Source organism: Lacerta agilis, chromosome 5, assembly GCF_009819535.1.
Source record: "Lacerta agilis isolate rLacAgi1 chromosome 5, rLacAgi1.pri, whole genome shotgun sequence".
NCBI lineage: Eukaryota > Metazoa > Chordata > Lepidosauria > Squamata > Lacertidae > Lacerta > Lacerta agilis.
In genome coordinates this window covers 32,323,652-32,344,638 of record NC_046316.1, presented here as the reverse complement: position 1 = coordinate 32,344,638, position 20,987 = coordinate 32,323,652, and the positions used below count along the sequence as shown (strand labels likewise).

The 20,987-nt window shown below is 45.3% G+C and overlaps 1 protein-coding gene across 1 annotated transcript; it reads right to left on the bottom strand.

Annotated features, from left to right (window-relative positions):
- Positions 1-334: 334 nt before the first annotated feature.
- Positions 335-19,958, bottom strand: LOC117046797 (lipase member M-like). Its single transcript, XM_033149203.1, has 10 exons — positions 19,878-19,958; positions 18,638-18,745; positions 14,590-14,707; positions 13,874-14,072; positions 11,942-12,051; positions 10,578-10,717; positions 8,029-8,175; positions 5,996-6,067; positions 3,573-3,638; positions 335-600 (listed from the first exon to the last, which is right to left on the bottom strand). Exons 1-10 carry the CDS (start codon positions 19,878-19,880, stop codon positions 367-369), a joined length of 1,197 nt encoding a protein of 398 aa, XP_033005094.1. The 5' UTR covers positions 19,881-19,958; the 3' UTR covers positions 335-366.
- Positions 19,959-20,987: the final 1,029 nt, after the last annotated feature.

Genomic DNA, 20,987 nt, shown 5'->3' with positions numbered 1-20,987 from the left:
TATGTGCCTCACAGAGCTATAGTTCCCTGGGAAGAGGGATTGATTATTAAACTACTCTGAGAACTGTAGCTCTGCTAGAGGAACAGGGGTCTCTTAGCAACTCTCAGCATCCTTAACAAACTACACTTCCCAGCATTCTTTGGGAAAATTATAACTGTTAAAACATTGTCATAGTGCTTCAAATGTATGGGACAAATGTGACCAAAACATTGGACATGATCCAGGAAAAAAACGAAGCACTTTTAAATACTAGAAAGGCTTTCCACACCAGTGTAGCTTACTGCACAGGGTTTGTTGTGACAGGTGTTAAAGGAAGATGTGTCAATAAAGGAAATGAAGTTAAATCCACCTTAGCAAAGTATTTATTTACAGAGACTTCCCCATCAACTCCATGATTTTGCTGTACAAGAGTCTGGGGGCACTGAGGCCCCAGAGAAAATCCCAGTGGTTCCAGTGTGTTATATTTTCATAGTAAATCAGGTTAGTGATACGAGGAAGTAAGAAGTCGATATCTCCTGGGGCTGCAATCAGGTCATTCCCACCAAACCACACTGCAGTTGGCACAGTCATGTTCTCTATTTTATATTCGGGAGGAAAGCTCTGGAAAGTAAAAGACAGAGGATCATTAAACACCCATAAACACACAAGTGTTCTTAGTGACAGCACCTTGACACAATTCAGACTGCCTATGGGCTGATCACAGGCTTATATGAAGGATGGGTTTTTCTTCATTCTAACTGGAACACTCGTGGTCTGCTAACATGCTTTGAAGAGGGTTGGAGCTCACATATTTCTAAGCTTCTGATCATGTGAGAGAAACCACAAGCACACAATTATACATGTCCAGGCCCTCTCTTCAGACTTTGGCCAAATGTTTTGGAGGTCTGAGGTTGGATCCAGCAGAAGGGTGGGGTTGAAGGAGGGGCTAATACAGTGGTACCTCGGGTTAAGAACTTAATTCGTTCTGGAGGTCTGTTCTTAACCTGAAACTGTTCTTAACCTGAGGTACCACTTTAGCTAATGGGGCCTCCCACTGCCGCTGCGCTGCTGGAGCACAATTTCTGTTCTCATCCTGAAGCAAAGTTCTTAACCCGAGGTACTATTTCTGGGTTAGCGGAGTCTGTAACCTGAAGCGTCTGTAACCTGAAGCATCTGTAATCCGAGGTACCACTGTACACACATCCCTGTGCCCACCATGCTCTCAGCTTGTGGAGGAAAACACCTTTAGGGATCATATTCACATTAACTCAGAGCTATTGCATGATTGTGGCTAGATCAGGGGTCAGCAACCTTCGGCTCTCCAGATGTTTCGGACTACAATTCCCATCATCCCTGACCACTGGTCCTGTTAGCTAGGGATCATGGGAGTTGTAGGCCAAAACATCTGGAGAGCCGAAGGTTGCCTATGCCTGGGCTAGATTGTCGAACTAGGACTTGGAGACCAAAGTTTACATCCCCACTCATTCATGAAGTTCATGGAGTGACCCTGGGTCAGTCACAAGCACTCTAGGTTTCCCCATAGGGTGGTTATCAGGAAATAACAGGGAGGAGGAGAACCATGTGTGCTGCCTTGAGCTCTGCCAAGAAAAGGTGGGATGTATATAAATAAATGAATAAAATAATTGAGCTTTCACCTGCAAAATACTTTTAACAAAAAGAATAAGATTTTGCATTATCAAGCCCACATTAAGAATTTGAGTAACTTAGGCCCATGCTTAATTTTTATAATGAAATTGGGAAGAAATCTAAATGGTTAATATTATCTGGGTTGTGGCTTCCGGCGGCGACGCCATCGCGGGCGGTCGTGGGTTGCCTCGGCAGCGAGGCGACCCAGGCTGGCCCGGCGGTTGGAGCCCCGCTACCGCTAAGCGGGGCTCCGGTGGGGCGCGGGAAGAGCGTCCCGCGCCCTGGGCTCCCCGGCGGGCCCGCAAAAGCTCCGAACCCTTCCCTCGTTCCCCCTGTAAAGGGGGAGTGGGGGTGAAGGGACAACGGAGCTGGGCCATTAGGGGATATGCCCCAACCGGGTCGGCGAAGCGGCGGTCGCCGCTCGCGATGAGCGACATCGTTCTCCCTGCTAGGATTAGAAACAAGGAAGCCCGGTGGCTGTGAGTACTTGATTGGATTTGCATTTTGCTTTTAACGATCCGGGAGGTCTCAGGGAAAGGAAGCCTGCCTCCCTCCCTTCGGTGGCTAGAAAATAACTGTTCTAAGAGACTGCTGTTACAGCAATGGTTACAAAGTACTTTTATTTTGACAAGTGAGACTATTTTGATCTCCCTTCGGGGGAGCAAGACGGTGGAGAATATCCCTTTTTAAAATTGTGGTCTTTGCGCCCTGGCTACATGGAAAATGGCTGCGAAAGATTGTGACTGAGTGGAAATTTACTGGCACTAAGATGGAAAAGTTCTGAAATTGAAACTGAAATCTGATACCTATGCCCGCTTCTGCCATGCTGGGTTTCGTTTTTGAGTTGGTTATGAACCATGGATTGACTGATGAACAAAGGATTACTTTCTTGAGACTGGAACTGCTTAATCAAAAACTGGTGATACTGAACCGGGATATGGCAGAAAAGATATTTCCCACAGAGGAGACTTTTCAGGAAATGGCTGCACTGGAAGAGAGCCTTGGCAAAGAGCTGAAGGGGATGATTGAAGAACAGAGTAAAATGGCTTGGCGACTCCGGAAAAAAGAAACGTCCTTTGGGGGTGGCAGACCCTGGACGGGGATAAAAGAAGAATGGAATTTTGAATCGGAGAAGCTGGAAGAAGATGATGTGCGTACCCTGATGCTCTATGCAAGGACTGTTGTGGACTTTGTCTGGATCTGTGGACTTACAAGAAAAGAGGATAATTTGAGGAGCGGCTCCGGAGTAAGACGGAGAAAGAAAATGGACAGAAGGGGGATAGGGTGAATTGTATTAAGGGTAAAGTAAAAATGATTTATTATGGTACCCTGAAGCCGGTGTGTCAAGACTTTAAGTTTTTGAATTAGAAAAGGGATATTTTGATTTCTTTTTATTAGCAGCAGTTTAAGGGAAAAAAGATGTTTGTTATGATCTGATTTAAGAATAATATGTTAAGAGATGGAGTTATGTGATTAATTAATACGAAGCTATAATATGATTTGATTTTAGTTAAGTTAAGAAGTGGAATAATATTGTAAACTAAGAAATAAGATTTTTTTAGGAAGAATGTTCAGTTTTGAACTTTTAAATGAATTTAATTTTTAGAATGTGAAGTTATTAAAGTAAAATTTGGAATTGGAACCGAAGGAGAGAAGGCAGGGGAAGTCTAAGGTAAAGATTCGAACAAGAAAATTTTTTTTTCTGTATAAGAAGAATTGTTAGTATGTTTGTATTCGTTTAGTTTTAGTTGGGGTGGGTAAGTGTTGGGTTAATGTTGGTGATGGTGTTGGATTGTCTGTTTGTTATGGAAAAACTAATAAAAAAAATATTATCTGGGTTGTGCTGGTATGCAACAAGTCTCATTTCAGACCCATTCTAAATATGTGCCCTTGATGCAGATTTCTATTTTCACCATATTTACGGAACAAAAATTGTTCTCTCTTACCTGGTTATATCTTGCCTGATTCTCATTCTCGTAGTCAAAACACCTGAATATTCCTTTTTCTCTTAGCTATCAAAATAATAGGAAAGCCATAAATATTATATGATACATATTATTGAGGATTGTGAAAACTAAGTCTACAATATTGTGGAAATGTAAAGGCAGCTTACAAAGTGGTTTACAGGGAATCATTGTACATGGCTCACTTCTTGTATTGTCAGGACAAATATTTCCGCTCACCTGGTCGGACTAGCCTTCCTCTCTTCCCCCTGCACTCTTCTGGGAGTTCCCCCAACCACTGAGCAGATGTGGGGGAGATGTGGAATGTGCATTGGAGGAGAAGAGGAGGGGGGACCCAATTGCACTAGCAGGAGCCATTGCCCTGGCTTTGGCCTGAGTGTCAGGTTAGTTGAATACAGCCCATATAACTCATACTTAGAAGCTTAACGGGAGGCATTAACAGCCTCTTACAAAGGAAGAACATACACAGAATTAACATGCACAGGTAAACTTACCTAACTTATTAAAAAGCAATAGTGAATGTCATGGTGGGGCTGAGCTGCTCACCTGACCACCCACTAGCAGAATTGCTGCAGCATCCCAGGATGGAGACGCAGAAGGATGAGTGCAGTGCAAATGTGCTGCCAGGAGCACCAGGTTGGTGCGCCACTGCATTTGCACTGCGCCAACCTCACCACTGCTTCATCCCTCCCACCTCTATGCAGCAGCAACTCAGCCAAAGGGAGGTCAGGCGTGTGGTTCAGTGTGGTGTAAAAACTATGACAGGATTGAAAGGGGTACTGGCAGCATCCCATGAATTAGGCTTTGCCCAGTGCAATTTTTCAAAGTTTTGTTCAGTTAGTGGCTGCCATTTAAAATTTCCCAGAATGACACGCTTCGAAGAACATTGGAGAGAAATTGTAACTATTGCCAAAAAAAACCCCACACAAATTCTGCTAGAAAATAGAAAGCACCCACGAATCATGTAATTTTTCTTTTAATTGCTGAGATTAAATGAGATCTTTCATTTTTGTTTACTGTTGTTAATCTAAATTCAGAGGCTACTTTTCCACACATCAGCCTTGGTTCTCATGATGAGAAACACTATCTTAATTTCAACTTCAGGGTTTGCTCCCCAGGGTGGAAGTTTTAGACATGAGCAGGGTAATATTTTTACACTGGGGTTTTGTAGGCACACCAGAAGGCACAGAGGACTCTTAGAGCAGAGCAGCTGCAACAACTGTCACTTGCATAGTAGAAAAAGGCATTTGCCTGAATTAAAATCCATCATACATAGTCTCTATAAGGGCTGTGCACCAGATTTGGACAAGTCCCAAGCCAAACTGGGCCTACTCGGATAGATTGATTGAGTTGGCTTGACAAAGCCACAGTTCTCTATGGAATACACTAGATGGCCTAACAGTGAGTGAAAGCTGTGGTCCTGTGGAGTGAGGAGCACTCACTCAGAAGTGGGGCAGGGGTGGTGACACAAAGTATTCTTCCCCTGCCTCCCTCAAGGCCATATGTCTAATAAGGGATTCTGCACTAATTAAACATTAGTCCCACTGTTGAACTAACTCAGGCCTAAATATGAGGTGGGGCAGTTGGTCCATGGATTAACCAGCATGAGTCAGCCTGGTGGAGAACCTGGATGGAGGGTGTGAACTCTACAGAGCCTTACTGTTTATAACAAGAGTGCAGAGTCTTGTGTTCTTCCTGATGTTGCTAGACTGCATATCCCATCATCCCTTATCATTGGCTGTAATACCTGAAAAACTGATGGGAGTTAGAGTCCAACAACACCTAGAAGACACAAAGTTCCACATACCTGCCTGATAGGACCATTCAGTTCAAGTACTTCTATTACAAATGCCAGCTTGGATTCAAAGGTGTCCAGGAAGGTCTTATTTTGCTTGTCTTTCCCTAGCTCTAACTCGTTCTTTTCTGTAAAATCTTCATTTCCCTAATAACGAATGGCGGCTGTCCCTTTTGCAATTTATCTTTATGGCAGTAAATATCCCTGGGGGTGAAATTTCTTTTTATGTGAATAATGCCATTCTGAAATGAAGGCATTTGCAAAACAATCAGTGTAAACCTGTGTCCATATATATATATATATATATATATATATATATATATATATATATATGCATGCTAATGAATATATATCCTCATTAGCAAAGACCTGTCAGATCTGCCTACATAAAGAAAACCAGGATTTAAACTCCTATTAGAACAACAGTACAAACATAAAATGGCTTAATTTTTGTAGCAGCTTCCCAGGGAATGTTAAGCATACTAACTCTTCCATAATTCTTAGGTGGGAGCTTTGACAGTTTAGTGCTATAGACAACCTATATGAATTTCTGATTTTGAGTGTACATGCAATCATAGAACTCTATTCTTCAAAGTGTACAACTCTCTACCTGGTTCCAGTGTACAATGTTTTTAGCTGATGTCCGATCTGGAAAGCGAGCTGCATATACATCCAGTCGACTCTGCAAGTAAAGTTTGAAAAACAACACATTTTTAGAAAAGAAAAGAAAACAGAAAAATTAGTGGAAAGAAGAAGAAAAAACATCAATTACCCTACAAATTAGTGCTACAACAATTGCTGGGGCAACTTAGTTGAGAAAAAGGGTGAGCTAGAAAGTATACAATTATTCAGTTGGCAAAGAATGGAGAGAAGAGGGACATTTTGGTCCCCCTTGCATTAAAGAACAAGCTTGGCTTTAAAAGGGGTTAATACAAATTCATGGATGACAAAACTGCATGGCTATGTAATGTCTCTAGTGACAGAGGCAATATACCCCTGAGTAGCAGCTGCTGGAGAAAAGGACTGGGGAAACTGAGGCCCTGCTTGTGGATTTCCTTCCTATGGGAATCAGGTTGGCCACTACGGTATGAAAACAGGATGCTAGACTTGATGCAGGCATGCCAACTACATGAGGAATCCCAAAGCAATTGATAATATAGTCTTGGGAGTTTGTAATAAGTAGAACAAAATTTGGGTGAAATACACCAGTCGTGCATGGCTTCAAATGTATGTGACCACTCCATTTTTGTTTTCTTTGCAGTTGTTGGCATCTGTTTGTCTTGAGAAGTGGGTAGAGTGCACCTCTGCGGTGCGTTAGCTACTGCTAAAGTCACCTCCCAGGGTGCAAGTCTGGGCAATGTGCATAGAGGCTGCCCAAATAACAAGACCCCTCTCTCGGCCTTGCTGATGTGGTCCAAAGGAAAGCAGAGCAATACGTTTGGCACCAGTTTGGCTGCAGGAGCTGCGGGAAGGAGGCGTACAAGGCACCATCCAAACTGTCTTAGGATTTGCGTAGGGCTTATTCAGCCTTTTCTTCTTCTGAAGATGCAGCAGAGGTTGAGGATCAGAGTCTTCCTTTTCCTAGATGGGCTACTTTCCCAGGTTGATGAGCCCCATCTGCCCCTCACTTCTCTCTACAGCGTGTGCAAAAAATACCTTCTTGACTGTTGGACCCACTATTGGTCCGCTCAATCTGCCAGAGCCTGTCTTCAAATGCAGGGGAAGCCCCTAACTCACTGAGGGTTTGACACCCATCAACTACTCTCACCTGGTTTAACCAGCCAGTCAAAGCTGTTCCTGGAGTGTGGCCACTGCCAAAGCTGACAACTTCTAGGAGCCACAAGTAAGAGCTGAGTGCAGGGTGGGGAACAAAGGTGGACAAACTACCCGAGAAGGAACATGACATGTCCCCCATCAGAGGTACTACCCCTCCCCATACACCCCCACACCCCTCTTTGCAGTACAGATTATTTCTAGTTTTATTTATGCTAATTTCCCAGGTCTTGTTTCACAGGAAATATCAGTCAGCAGCTGCTCCATCTACTTCTCTCGCATGCCAAAGACATAAATAAGCAGCTGGGATAGCGTCACCTTATGGTGGTACTAGGGAACTAGGGAGATATATTTGATTGAAAAAGGGACCAGAATAAGAACTTGAGCCGTTTTACAAAGTGAAATTTGGGCAAGTGATTCCAGAAAACATTGGAAGTATAGTAGAAATGAAGGCATATTTTTTTTGTTCGTTCGTTTTTTTTTTTTTTTTTTAAAAACACTTTCTGATCTGAAATCAGATCATATCAGGGCTCCAGACATGTGCAACCCCAACCCCCAAACTAGTAAAAGTCAGTGGCTGCAATGCTACACCCATTTCCATGACAATAAGTCCAATTGAACTGAATGAGACTTGCATCTGAATAGACATGTGTAGGAGTGTGCTGTAAGAGGGCAATGCTAGGCACATCTACTCAGAGGTTAGTTTTCTTCTGCTCAGTGAGACTTACTTTCAATGCATATCTGATTCCAGTCTTCCTCTAAGTGAGCTTTCAATTTTTCATGGGGCCTTTCACCCCTGAAAAATGGAACCTCATGAAAATTCAGCAAACCAGGAATTAGTTACAGTGACTTCTTCACACGTCTGCATACCATATTTATATTTGTTAAATTGATTCCACCCGGAAGCAAAATGGTATATGCACAGCCTGTCTGCAGCAATGCAACACTGCATATTGTGTTGGTAAACAATCTCCAAGACTTGTAAGCCAAGTAAAATTCACCTCTGACAAGCAGCCCCTGCAAAGATATAAAAGGTGTTACTTATATTGAACTTCAATTGCTTTTGTTTGCAGAATTAGCTGTGTCTCTAGAAATTTCCTTGTTGCTGTTTGCACCTCTTAAAAGGTTAAAATTGGAGAGTGGGAGGGGGCACCTGTATGGCGACCCCAATGTCCCTGCATGCAGCAGGGGCGCCTATTCCATCTCCAACCCTTCTACATTCAGTGAGAAAGCTGAAAGGGGATTGTAAGAGCATTCAGATGAACATGCCTGGTTCTAATTGCAGGGAAGCTTGCATGGATAATCTGCCCGATCTACATAACAAAGGAAGGTTGGGAGTGTGGATGGATGAATCTGACAATTACATTTCTCTCGGTTTCTCATTTTCCCACTCTTAAGTTCAGTTCTTCACACTTCTACATTAGTTTGCAATTTTATTTTATTTTTTTAAAAAGTCCACATGAAAATTGTCATTGTCCATTTCCCAGATAAACAATTTTTTGGTACGTAATTCTGCCTAGCACACACAATTTTTATAGAGCATTCCTCCCTTTATAATGCACTCCAGAAGTAATTTTAATTAATGTACACATTTATTTGCACATTTTACTTCAGATAAGGAATTTTTGAGAAATAAGCAATTGCGTGCCAAGGCACCTGAGCCACAAAGTTCCCAGGAGAACAATAAAGCACACTGACATGAAATATATTGGTTTATGGGTTCAAATAGGTCACAACTTAATTGGTTATGGATGTGAGTGGTTTGACTTAGGCACTGGGGTGAAACCAGGCTATATCTTGACTCCTGCCTGCCTGCAGGGAGTCCACTTAAGGGTAAACCACCATTAGGGGCACCGCGAGGGCAGGGGCGTTGCAAGGTGGGTGTGGTCCGCCCCGGGTGTCACACCGAGGGGGGGTGACAAACTGCCGGGTGGCACTCACTGCGGGGTCTCTGAGACGTGTGACTCGGCCCGCTGCAGGCCCCACAGTGAGTGCCGCCCACCAGTTTGTCACCCCCATCGGAGGAGAAAGACTAGGAGAGACGAGGTGGCTTGGGTGCCCCAGACTGTCCGCCCACCACCTCCTCCCCCCCCCAGCTGTAGGGCGGCTGAGGGGGTAACGGCTGGCTGCGCCGTGGCCACATTCATACTGAGAGCTGATTGGCTGGTGCTGTCCCACGAGGGCAGAACCCCAGCAACAACAATGCGGCCGGCATGATGCAGGTAAGAGGTGGAAACCTTCCACCGCCTAAGCCATCATACTGTTTTGACTCAGTTGCCTGGCTGCAATGCCACCCACTGGGAAAAGGTGAGCAGACTTTTTGCAGGGATGCTGAATTTGTTTGTATATTGTTTTCAAAAGTGCATATTTGGTACATTTGCTTATAAATGCAAATTATATTAAATTTCTCCCCCATCCATTTCTGGGTGTGCAGCAGACACACCTGACACATGCATATCCCTCCCAAGAACGGATCTATTTAAACTTTAGTTTCTTTGTCTCAGTTTACTTTCTTCATTTCATTGACAGTGCAATCCACAGCTCACTGAAATGAATAGTAAAGCCAATAGATGTGATTGGTTATCGAACACATTTTTTTCTAGATGAAATTTTGCTGTGCATGAATTGCATGTGAATCAAATTTACCTTTTATCTAGCATATTTCTAATTCAGGGCCGTCTCGTCATAGGGGCTGGGTGGCGCGGTGCACCAGGGTGCCAGGCCCCCCAGGGGCGCCCCCGCGAGCCCGCCAGCATACCAGGCGCCCCTCCCCAACCCGCGCCTGCCCCCATGGGCGGGTGGGCGGGTGGGCACTCACGCGCCGGCTGCCCTCCGGAGCCCTAGGTGGAGCGCTGGGAGGGGCGTGCAAAGCCCCGCGCTGCTCCAGCACCACACCCCTCATCCCCCGCTCGCCCACCTCCCTCCCGTGCTGGCCACCCCTCGGGGGATGAGGGGCGTGGCGCTGGAGCGGTGCAGGGCTTTGCGCGCCCTTCCCAGCGCTCCACCTAGGGCTCCGGAGGGCGGGCGGCTTGCAGCGCCACACCCCTCATCTCCCGCTCGCACACACCCCCTCCCGAGGGGCGGCCAGCGCGGGAGGGAGGTGGGCAGAGAGGTGGCCCACCGGGGGCACCGAGGGATCGTCGCGCCAGGGCGGCTGATCCCTTTAAGACGGCCCTGTTCTAACTTGCCCTGCATTCAGAAAGATCTCAGGGGAACACAACATTTCTGCAATAATTACAGCCTGTTATATTCTATACATGCAGTTTATAGAATCTTTCTTTTCTTGCACACAGTAACCTAGGTAAGTAACTAGACATATTTGTCATGGATTCATGGGAGAAGTGACTTTTAGGGTCCCATTAGCTTTGCATTTCTTGATTTCATCAGTCACCAGTCATGAAATAGTGACTGACCAGTACCTTGGTTGAGTATTGAGGAAGTATGGCACCAAGTTTGAAAGGAAGGCTTGTTGAATACCTAAGAGAAATCACAGGAGCCAGGGCAAAGAATGTTTTGATTTTTTGAGACAGCTCTGGTATGGCTGAAAATGCTATGAGGCCTAAGGAAGAAGAGGGGGGGGGGGAGAAAAAAACACAGAGAGCATTTAGAATCATGTTAAGTGATTCTCCAGTTTTCCAAAAGGGTATTCCCTGACCTCAAAGCAGAGATGCAGAGCCAGTGGCTGGCCTGATATCACTGACTGGGGCTGATGGAAGTTGGAGTCTGACAGCAATCTGGAGGACTACAGATTTCCCATATGTACCCTAAATGATCACTGGAGCTGCTGGGAGGAAATTGAGGGATAGCAATAGATCTACCAAGGATGGAGAAACCCGAGTGCCACCTCTACCGCTGCAACTTTGAAGCCACTTGCCAGGAAAGGAAGGCAGTGGAGGTGATTATTCTGTTCTCGAAATAAGTTTCCCTCTTAATTATAGGCTCATCAGGTGAATGAGCAGATGAACTCTGCCCCTAGAGCTATTCAGATCCTGTAGGTCTTTCTTGATTTAAGAACTGGCACCACTGTACCGCAATGGAAAGGTAGTCTAAGGTAAATGATGCAAGCACATTTTCTTGTTACCGAAAAGCCTTTAAATCAATCTCACTCTGAGAAATTGTGACCTCTAGGTATCCGTATGCAGCTGGGCCAGAGCTCTTATGGTAGATGATGGGGCACGTTTTAAGGTTTCGTCACCTAACTTCAGAACCTCTTTCCTCCCCTCTTTTGAAGCTGATGGGTGGTGGAGACAAGAGGACTAGTTGAAGACATGCCATTGGATGTATCTTACATTCAGACTGGTGATTTCTGACTCTATCTATCTATTTGTCTGTCTACCTATATCATCTATATATCTATCTATCTATCATCTATCTATCTATCTATCTATCTATCTATCTATCTATCTATCTATCTATCTATCTATCTCTACCATCTATCTATTTTCATCATTATTTATTTAAATATCCTGCCTTTTTCTCTGTTGGGACACAATGTGGCTTGACACCCTACAACTTTCTCTGTCCAAAAAGCTGTCTTCCCACTTTTCCTGAAAAGCCCTATGTACTCTATAGTGGAGTCAAGCAAGGTCACAAAGGGAATGCAGAGACAACAGTGCCAGGGTTGGAGCAAGATTGACTTCCAACACAGAAAAAAAGGGACGAGCAGCTTATAGTGGAACAGCTGCCTCTAGAATCCAAAACAGCAGAACACAGAGCAAAGTGAGCAACACAGAGAGGAGGGAGAGGAAGGAGAAAGAGAGAAGATTGTTCCATTTTAACATACCCGTGGCAGCACCTTCAGAGTAGCCTACATAATACAGTTGCTTCTGCCCAGTTTTCTTCAAAATAAAGTTGATCACTGCTGGAATGTCATACATGCCCATTTCATGGAAACTGAAATAGTAATTGGGAAATAGGATTGGGCTTTTTAAATTTTATTGCAAAATTAGTGACTCCCATGAGCTCACAAGTATTTCACCTTTGGGGCGGACCGCTCATGAAGTGGGGTAAAGCAACTGCCTCAGGTGGTGGAAGCCCCTGAGGCAGCAGCCTTGCATGTACCCCTCACACCTTGCCACCTCCACCACTGGTGGAGAAGTGGTGCCAGCATTGGCACCCATTTATGGTGAGATCTCATGGAGCATGAGAGATCAGGTGAGATTTCAGTGAGATCTGGTGAGATTGCACCATAAACCAGTGCCAATGCCACTTCTCCTCCAGTGGCGAAGAAAGCATGGAGGGTAGGCAGAGGTGGTGCCAGTGGAAGTGGGCACATGGTTGCGGTGTCAATGGAGGTATGTACACAGCGGCAGTGCTGGCAGCAGGGCGGTGCTGCACGGGAAGAACGGGGCACCACTTCCCATTTCAAGTGGTGAAATTGGATGCACCACCCCTGTTTCCCCCAGAGCTGCCTTCTGGGAAGTTTTGTTTGAAATGTGTGCAAGGAATGAGATGATGGAGCCACCATCTTTACTCACCACTTAATTTTTTTAGCTGTGGGTACCAGCAACAGAAGGATGCGGGTGGCGCTGTGGGTTAAACCACAAAGCCTAGAGCTTGCTAATCAGAAGGTCGGCGGTTCGAATCCCCGCAATGGGGTGAGCTCCCGTTGCTCGGTCCCAGCTCCTGCCCACCTAGCAGTTCGAAAGCACGTCAAAAGTGCAAGTAGATAAATAGGTACTGCTCCGGCAGGAAGGTAAACGGTGTTTCTGTGTGCTGCTCTGGTTCGCCAGAAGCAGCTTTGTCATGCTGGCCACATGACCCAGAAGCTGTACGCCGGCTCCCTCGGCTAGTAACGCGAGATGAGCGCTGCAACCCCAGAGTCATTCACGACTGGACCTAATGGTCAGGGGTCCCTTTACCTTTACCTTTACCAGCAACAGAACATCACTAAAAATCACACACACACGCACCCCACACACAAGAAAAGAGTTTCCTTCACACCTGAATCTCATGAAGGGGAATCACACAAAGAAAAAGGCTATGGAGTGTGAAGATCCCCAGTGACTGCCAGTCAGTGTTGACAGTACTCAGGTAAATGAACCATGTTTGCTTGAACCATGAACCATTCCATCAGAATAAATACAGTCCAACAACGTAATCCATTCCGGAAGCCCGTTTGGCTTCCGAAATGTTTGACAAGTGAGGCGCACCTTCCGATTGGCTGCAGGAGCTTCCTGCACTCAAGCGGAAGCCGTGTCGGACGTTCGGCTTACGAAAATGTTCAAAAACTGGAACACTTACTTTCAGGTTTTCGGCGTTCAGGAGCCAAAACAGAGGTGTTTGGGAATCAAGGTTTGACTATACTTGGAAATTTGATTAATGTTACCTACCTTCATAATTTGGTGCTGTATCACAGCTGATTGGCTAACAACCTATGACCCAACAGTGACAAATAGGTCAGCATAGTTGAAGTATGAGATAACATTGTCAATGGTTATAAAGCTGTTCCTTTTTTGTTCAAACTACAGTGGTACCTCGGGTTAAGAACTTAATTCATTCTGGAGGTCCGTTCTTAACTTGAAACTGTTCTTAACCTGAGGTACCACTTTAGCTAATGGGACCTCCCTTTGCCGCAGCGCCGCCGGAACACAATTTCTGTTCTCATCCTGAAGCAAGGTTCTCATCCTGAAGCAGGTACTATTTCTGGGTTAGTGGAGTCTATAACCTGAAGCTCTGTAACCTGGAGCGTCTGTAACCCGAGGTACCACTGTACCTGAAATCCCAAAATTCATCTTGGTCAGTTGACAAATGCTGGTGTCTCTGAGAACAACTTGATCCTCTGCTGTTCCCCAGCCAAACATCATAGCCAGCATCCGCTAATATGAATCCGAAGCTGTTGTTGGCCATATTTTCAACCCAGAAGCTAGCTTCTGAAACCACTCCATGTTGCAGCAACACAACAGCCTTGGGACCTGTTTCAAAAACAAAGTATTTGTTTTAACAAAGCAGACGAGAATTTCTGTGCCCTGGTAACAAAGATGTTTTTGGTGAATCTCTCATATTTCTAAAACATTATTTATATTACGGTACATTACATCCATAAATTGGTTAGGCTGAAGCCTCATCCAATGGCATGGATTTGAGCCTTGATTGTAGAGGCTACTTGTTAGCAAAGTGCTATTCAAGCATTCAAAATATTTGTGAGGGATTAAACTGGGAATGGGAGATAGGCAGGCACCCACCAGCCATGCTCCCAAAGCCCCAGCCAACACTGGACATGTCTGCCCTTTCACTGTATTTCCTGGAAAGTCTCATGGGAGCTTGGAAGCATGCCCTGCTCAATGTGCTCCCATGTGCTTCCATGAGGATGCCTCCATGTGGTCCTGGTAAGTCAGGGTTCTCACTTATGGGGAGGACTATAATAAGTGTGTTCAGCTGATAGACTACGGATTTTGTTGTTGTTGTTGTTAAACACACATAACAAGATACCTCCCACTGGAAGATTTTTTTGCCCAAAGGGTATTCTGTTAATTGTCAAATAATAGCCATCATCTGTTAACACTTCATACTCTTCACTGGGGTATCCATGGTAGGAAATCACCTCACTCTGAAAAGAAAAAAATAAAATAAAATGCTTAGAGCTTTTGATTCAGAATGGTTTAATCTATCTGCCAGGGAGGAGACATTTAAGCAGTATGTGAACAGTGTCATGATACAGTTTAGTCACCAGATGGCACAGGAGATAGTTGAGTTTCTACTGTCTGTTCTCTTCTTGTTTAAGAGCTACAGATATCTTCATACACTACATTCAACAAGTGTACCATCTGTGCACTTTTGTACACAAATGTTGAGTTGTACACTCACATGTAATTCACATGTAAATTTCATCAAAGGTGTCCCTTTGTTTACAGCAGTTGAGCTGTGCAACTGATGTTGAATCCTTAGAGACAGAGGTGGGTTGGTGCTGCTGATTTCGGTTTACTGTCAGATATAGACTCGGGTCTTAGCCACACTTCTTGTCCCACCACTTCTCCCTGTGCAAAAACAGCTCTTTAGGACTCAATAAGAACAGACGGCAATTTGGGTTTTATCCAGATTGATGTTTGCTCCAATTTAGGGCTAAAGAGTTGTTTTTCCGTGGGAAAGGAGTGAGGCAAAAGGAAAACCCATTGTTTCCTCTCTACTATGACCTAATACTGTGTGCTATTGAATTTTGCAAAATACATCCATGCTTCGCTTGGGCAGAGGTAAGGTGTAGGAGTTGATGACTAACAAAAGTAATATAGATTAGAATCAAATCACCTTACTTGGTTTCGCCAGAAGCGACTTAATCATGCTGGCCACATGGCCCAGAAAAAACTGTGAACTAACATCAGCTCCCTTGGCCAGTAAAGTGAGATGAGTCGTTCACAACTGGACTTTAACTGTCAGGGGTTCTCTACCTTTACCTTTACAAATGTTAAACTTCTAAAAATTAGTTCTGTCTTAATAGCCAGGCAGGATAGAAGATACGAAAAAGGAAAGGAAAAGGAACCTAAATGTTTACTAATCAATGTGCTGCGGAATAATCTAATTTGCAAGTAGGTGACCTATATGTCTGCACGTAGTTGATTGTTTATTTAACTAATCAAATTATATTGTGTCATTTGATGAGAGGATGTTTGCACTGCTGACACAATGTTGTTACTTTATTACCAAATAAGGTGAATTGATTCTAATCCAGAGGTAGGCAACCTACGGCCTGTGGGCCGGATGTGGCCTGATCGCTTTCTCAATCGGGCCCGCGTACGGTCCGGGAATCAGCATGTTTTTACATGAGTAGAATGTGTCCTTTTATTTAAGATGCATTTCTGGATTATTTGTGGGGCATAGGAACTCGTTCATCCCTATATATATATATATATATATATATATATATAGTCTGGCCCACCACATGTTCTGAGAGATGGTGGGCTGGTACACAGCTGGAAAAGGTTGCTGACTCCTGTTCTAATCTATATTACCTTTGTTAGCCATCAACTCCTACACCTTACCTCTGCCCAAGGGAAGCATGAATGTATTTTGCAAAATTCAATAGCACACATCATTAGGTCATAGTAGAGAGAAAACATTCTGTTGAACAAAAATGGCATCACTTGACCAGTTTTGTTGACATACCAACATGAAGATTGCAAGGTAGAGAAAAGTGTCATTTGCTGAATTCCAGCTAGTCATAAAGTTCTCTAAAAACGCAGGAGCTTCACCAGAAACAGAAAGCTGCATACTGTTACTTGGACTGCATCATCAGTGTTTTCCCCAAGCCAGAATAAAGGGATGCATACACAGACACAATGTGAGAAGAACGTCCCCAATTTGGAGGTTTCCCATATGGTATTTCCAGCTTCTGCTTTTAGTTGTGGTGTGTTTGCTCTGACACTTCACCTTGCCCCTCACTTAGATATTATGGTGTGTGTTTCATATTGTTACAGGAATTCCAGGGTCTCAAATATAGAATAGATGTTGATAATTGCAAAAGATAAACAGACATACAGAAGTATTTTTATTTATTTACTTGATGGGGGGCAGCTGCACCTCCCCTGGCTATGCCCATGGTGAGTGGGGGGGAAATCCTTTGTATCCTTCTCCGCTCCCCCTTAGAGCAGCTCCCCCTTCCAGCTACCTTCAGGATTTGCGTTGGAGGATGCTGGTGAAAGTCAGGCTGAAGGTTTCCTCCCCACAGCACAGAGTCAATGGGGTGGGAGGGGGCATACCCCCTAACATAAAGGCTGCCCCCCAACATAAAGCCTGGCTATGCCCATGGGGGGAGTGTCTCTGAGTGCAAAGATAAGGAGGGGAGGGGTGAAAAGCTGTGCAATCTTCATACATCATAGAGCAGTGAAAGAAGGAATGATGGAAAGGATTTGGGGGGGGGGGGTTGACAGAATGAAGGGAAAGCAGGAAGAGTCTTCCCCCCACACCATCCTACTTTCTCACTCACAGTCTCACAAAGAGCTGCAGTGAGAGCTGCTCTGCCTGAAGTCCATAAAGTCAAATGACTGACAGGTTAGTGATACCTGGATGTTGTAACCAGTGGTGGAGGAAGGGGGTGGTGGGAGCAACGTCATAGAGAAGCGCCTTTGCAAAAATAAAAATAAAATAATCTTGGGGGCCCTGTCTTTCTTGTTTTTCTGCTCCCTGATCTCCAGGGAGATGAGAGTGGGGGGGGTGTCTCTCCAAGCAGGGAGGGGTCAGCCGATCTCTGTGGGTCTCCACGTGCCAGAGACAACCAGGGAGCTCTGTGAAGTTGACCAGGAAGTTGGTGGCGAGGAGGAGGAGTTCTGAAAAAGAGGGGACTGAGTGATTGGAAAGCTGCCTGCTTCTGAGACTGGAAGCTATTCTCCTTTTCAGTGCCTGCTTTGGAGAAGAGAGGTCCTTCACAGAAGATGATTTCCCTAAACCCTTCTGTTCATTTTGAGCTGACGTCACAGTTGTTCTCTCTGCATCTGCTTTTGTTCTCTTTTCTTCCCCTTCCCCTTCCTTTCTTTTTAAAAAAACTTTCTCACAGATCACTCACTATGCTGGCATTTTGCTGGTCTCCCACCCATGCCTTATTCCTTGATTGGAGGGGTGGAGGAAATTTTATGTCACATCATTTGATGGATTTAGTAAGAACAGGAAGAGCTGTTTGACAGTGGAACGGTAGCCGGGGGGGGCACACTTGCCATGGCTGGAGAGGGAAAAAGGCAACACCGGGCGGGGATGGAGGCTGATGAGGGAGTGAGCACTTGGAGAGGAAAGAAAGCCAGGAGAGAGAGAGAGAGAGAGAGAGAGAGAGAGGTGGGCCGGAGGGACATGGCTGGCAAGGCGGTTGCCTGTGAGAGGAACGCTTCCTGAGCAAGGGCAAGGCATCGATGGGCAGGGAGAGCAAGGCCTGGCCAACCGCGCATGCACCCGGCCACAGAGGTGGGAAGGGGACACATCAGCATCATGATGCAACTCAACCCCACTCGGTTCCACTACACAGGCAGCGTCAAGTTCAGCCAGCATTTTGTCATCCCCCTCATGATGGCACTCTGTGCGGTCCTTCCCCCACCGTCCCCCCTTCCACCGCCACTGCTCACAGGCCACTGACCCAGCATCAAACTCCCCCCCCCCGTTATCTCTTCCTCCTCCCTCCTGGCCAGCCCTGTCAAGAAGTCTCCCCTCCTGTTTTCCAGGCTCATCGGTATCACTTCAAGGAATAGTTTTGCATTTCCTCTTAGCTTGTATGTCATCACTCCCAATTGCATCTCCCTCCCCATGATGTTCTAGACCTGGGATTGCAAACATGGTGCCCTGCGGATGTTGTTGGACTAGAACTCCCATTAAGCCTTGACCATTGGTCCTGCGGGCTGAAGTTCATGGGAACTGGAGTCCCCTAACAGTTGCTTGAGGGCACCTTGTTGGCTACCCCTGTTCTAGACTGGGGGGGGGAGACAGAAGGAACAAACATTCTGCATTTCAGGCCCATCTCAGGCCTGTTTCTGCAATAAGTTTAATAAAGGATTACGTAGCTTACGACATTCATGTGAACTTCAGGATTTGCAACTCTTCCTCTCCTACACAAGTCTTCTAGGATGCCAAATAGCAAAGCAAGTGCAAGAAACCACCACTTCATTCCATACATCTATTTTATAAATGGGGTGGAAGAGGAGATAACAAAGTAAGGGGGGAGGATCTCACATCAATCAATTATGCTAGAAAAAATATATACACTTTATTCATATATTCCAAAATGTATAAACTGCTTCGCATTCAAAGAATACCTGAGTAGCATACAAACATAGACTATAAAGATGGTCATTTTAAACCTAGTACAAATCATGAAACAACCTTAAAAACATGACGCCAAAGCTGCAAAAACCAAGGAGGCTAATTTGGGAAGAAATGTTTTCAGCCAACATCAAAATATAGAACTTGCTTCCTTTCTAGAGCAATAAATTTCAGGGAACTGGAACTTAAAAACACATGCTCAAGTCACAACATGCTCTATGAAGGCGCATGTATCATCATGAACAAATGTTCATCCACAGATCTCAGCAGCTGAGGTAGGCTGCACTGCGAGAGACAGCTTCTTTGACCTCTTAGTCCATAAATGTTTGCGAGTTTATACAAAAGTAGTCAAGCCTTGAATCTAGCCAAGTAGCAAACTGGGAGCCAGCGCAATGCTTTCAGCAAAGGTTTTCCCTAAATAACTTTTTTTTTTTTTTTTGGTACTAGTTGCAGCCGCACATAAAGCCTGATACAGAAATCAAGGTTAGAAGTTATCATTCTGTGGCTCACTGTTGGCAAGCTCTCTCTATCAAAGAACAGTAGCAGCTGGCATTTCAGTCAAAGGTGGGAAAGGGGACTCCTAGACAGACCAGTGGGTCATTCGCACATGCACCAATAGTCTCTGGCCATTGGTTGGGGCTGATGGAAACTGGAGTCGAACAACATCTGGATGGTCACAGCTTCCACACTCCTGCTTTAAGGCGTCTTTAAAAAAAAAGTTGCTAGCTACACCATACCTTGTTTGACCACGGTTGCCTTTTAAGCTCTGACCCCAACAAGCCCACTTGCTGTTCCCGCTTTCCATTTAAGTCTGTCTCCTTTGAGAGCACTAAGGAAGGACCAACATCAAACTTCTTAGTCATTTATAGGAGATGCTGACTGTTTCCCTGTCAAAGCTGTGAACATAAATATGTTTGGCTCTATGATGAGAACCAAACATATTAAGAATTAAGATTTGCCAGATATAGAATAAGTGACCATATTACCATTCTGAGTCCTCTTGCTGTGCTTTGACAGGAGCAGGATTTTCAAATAATGCTTCTTTATATGGCACCAACTTTAGTAACCACCAGAAATCCGCCTTCTTCATGTTACACAAGAAGTGATTTGTTTGTATGCTAGCCAGTTCTTCAGCATCCATTCTCAGCCTCTGCGACATGACAGTAAAGCTGTGGCAACTACTTTAGCTATTAGACACCTTCATGGAAAACAATGGCACAATGTTCTTAGTAAATTAATGCATACCTCTTAACTCGCGATTCATACACGCCCCAGAAATTTCACTAATGAGATCAAGTGGGTGGCAAAGGAGGACGCTTTGCATGGATCCCCATGGTTTGTTTGTCATGTTGTGACATTTAAAAATGTTGTTATTTCCTCGTCAGTAGTCCCTGCCACGTAAAGGTAATGGCTGCTTCTCAGCTGGTGTGGCAAGGCCACGGTTGAGGTCCAACACAGATTCCAGTGGTGGGCACAGATCCGGCTTGGGCGTGATCATGGAAGGCTGGCCATGTTGACTGCTTGGCCTTGCCTGCAGTTGCAGCCATAGCAGGTGACCTTGTGAACATGGCTCGGGGGGTGGACTGGAAAGAAGGCTGAGGGTGGAGGTTGTCCTTCTGGTCCACTCCTGGGCATAAAAGCCGGCTGCATGCAGGCCCCAACCTCAATTGGAGCTTGGATTCTGATGAAGACAGGCGTTGCTGGAGGCTATTGAAAAAGCTGAAAAGCTTCGAAGATCCTGGGCCATGGAAGCAGATGAAATGGAGATTTAAAGGGCCTCTGAAATGTCCAAAGAGGTTTTTATTTGGCAGTGGCAGCAGCAGCAGGCCAGGGGAGCTACTGAAGAGCAACAGCAGCAGGTCATGGTGGCAAGCAGAGACCAGGCACTGGGGTGAGGGCTGTTGACATGGGTTCTACCCTCCCCCCCCTTTGGCATTTAAAGTGCCATGCCTGTATGGGGGGGCGCTGTTGGGGCTTCAGGGGGCAGCGGAAATAGCTGCATCAGGAGTGAAGGAAGCAATCATCACCCACTCCCTCACAGCGGAACACTGTGCTGCAGGGGAGGTTGCACAGAGATAACCCCCACCCTCTCCCCT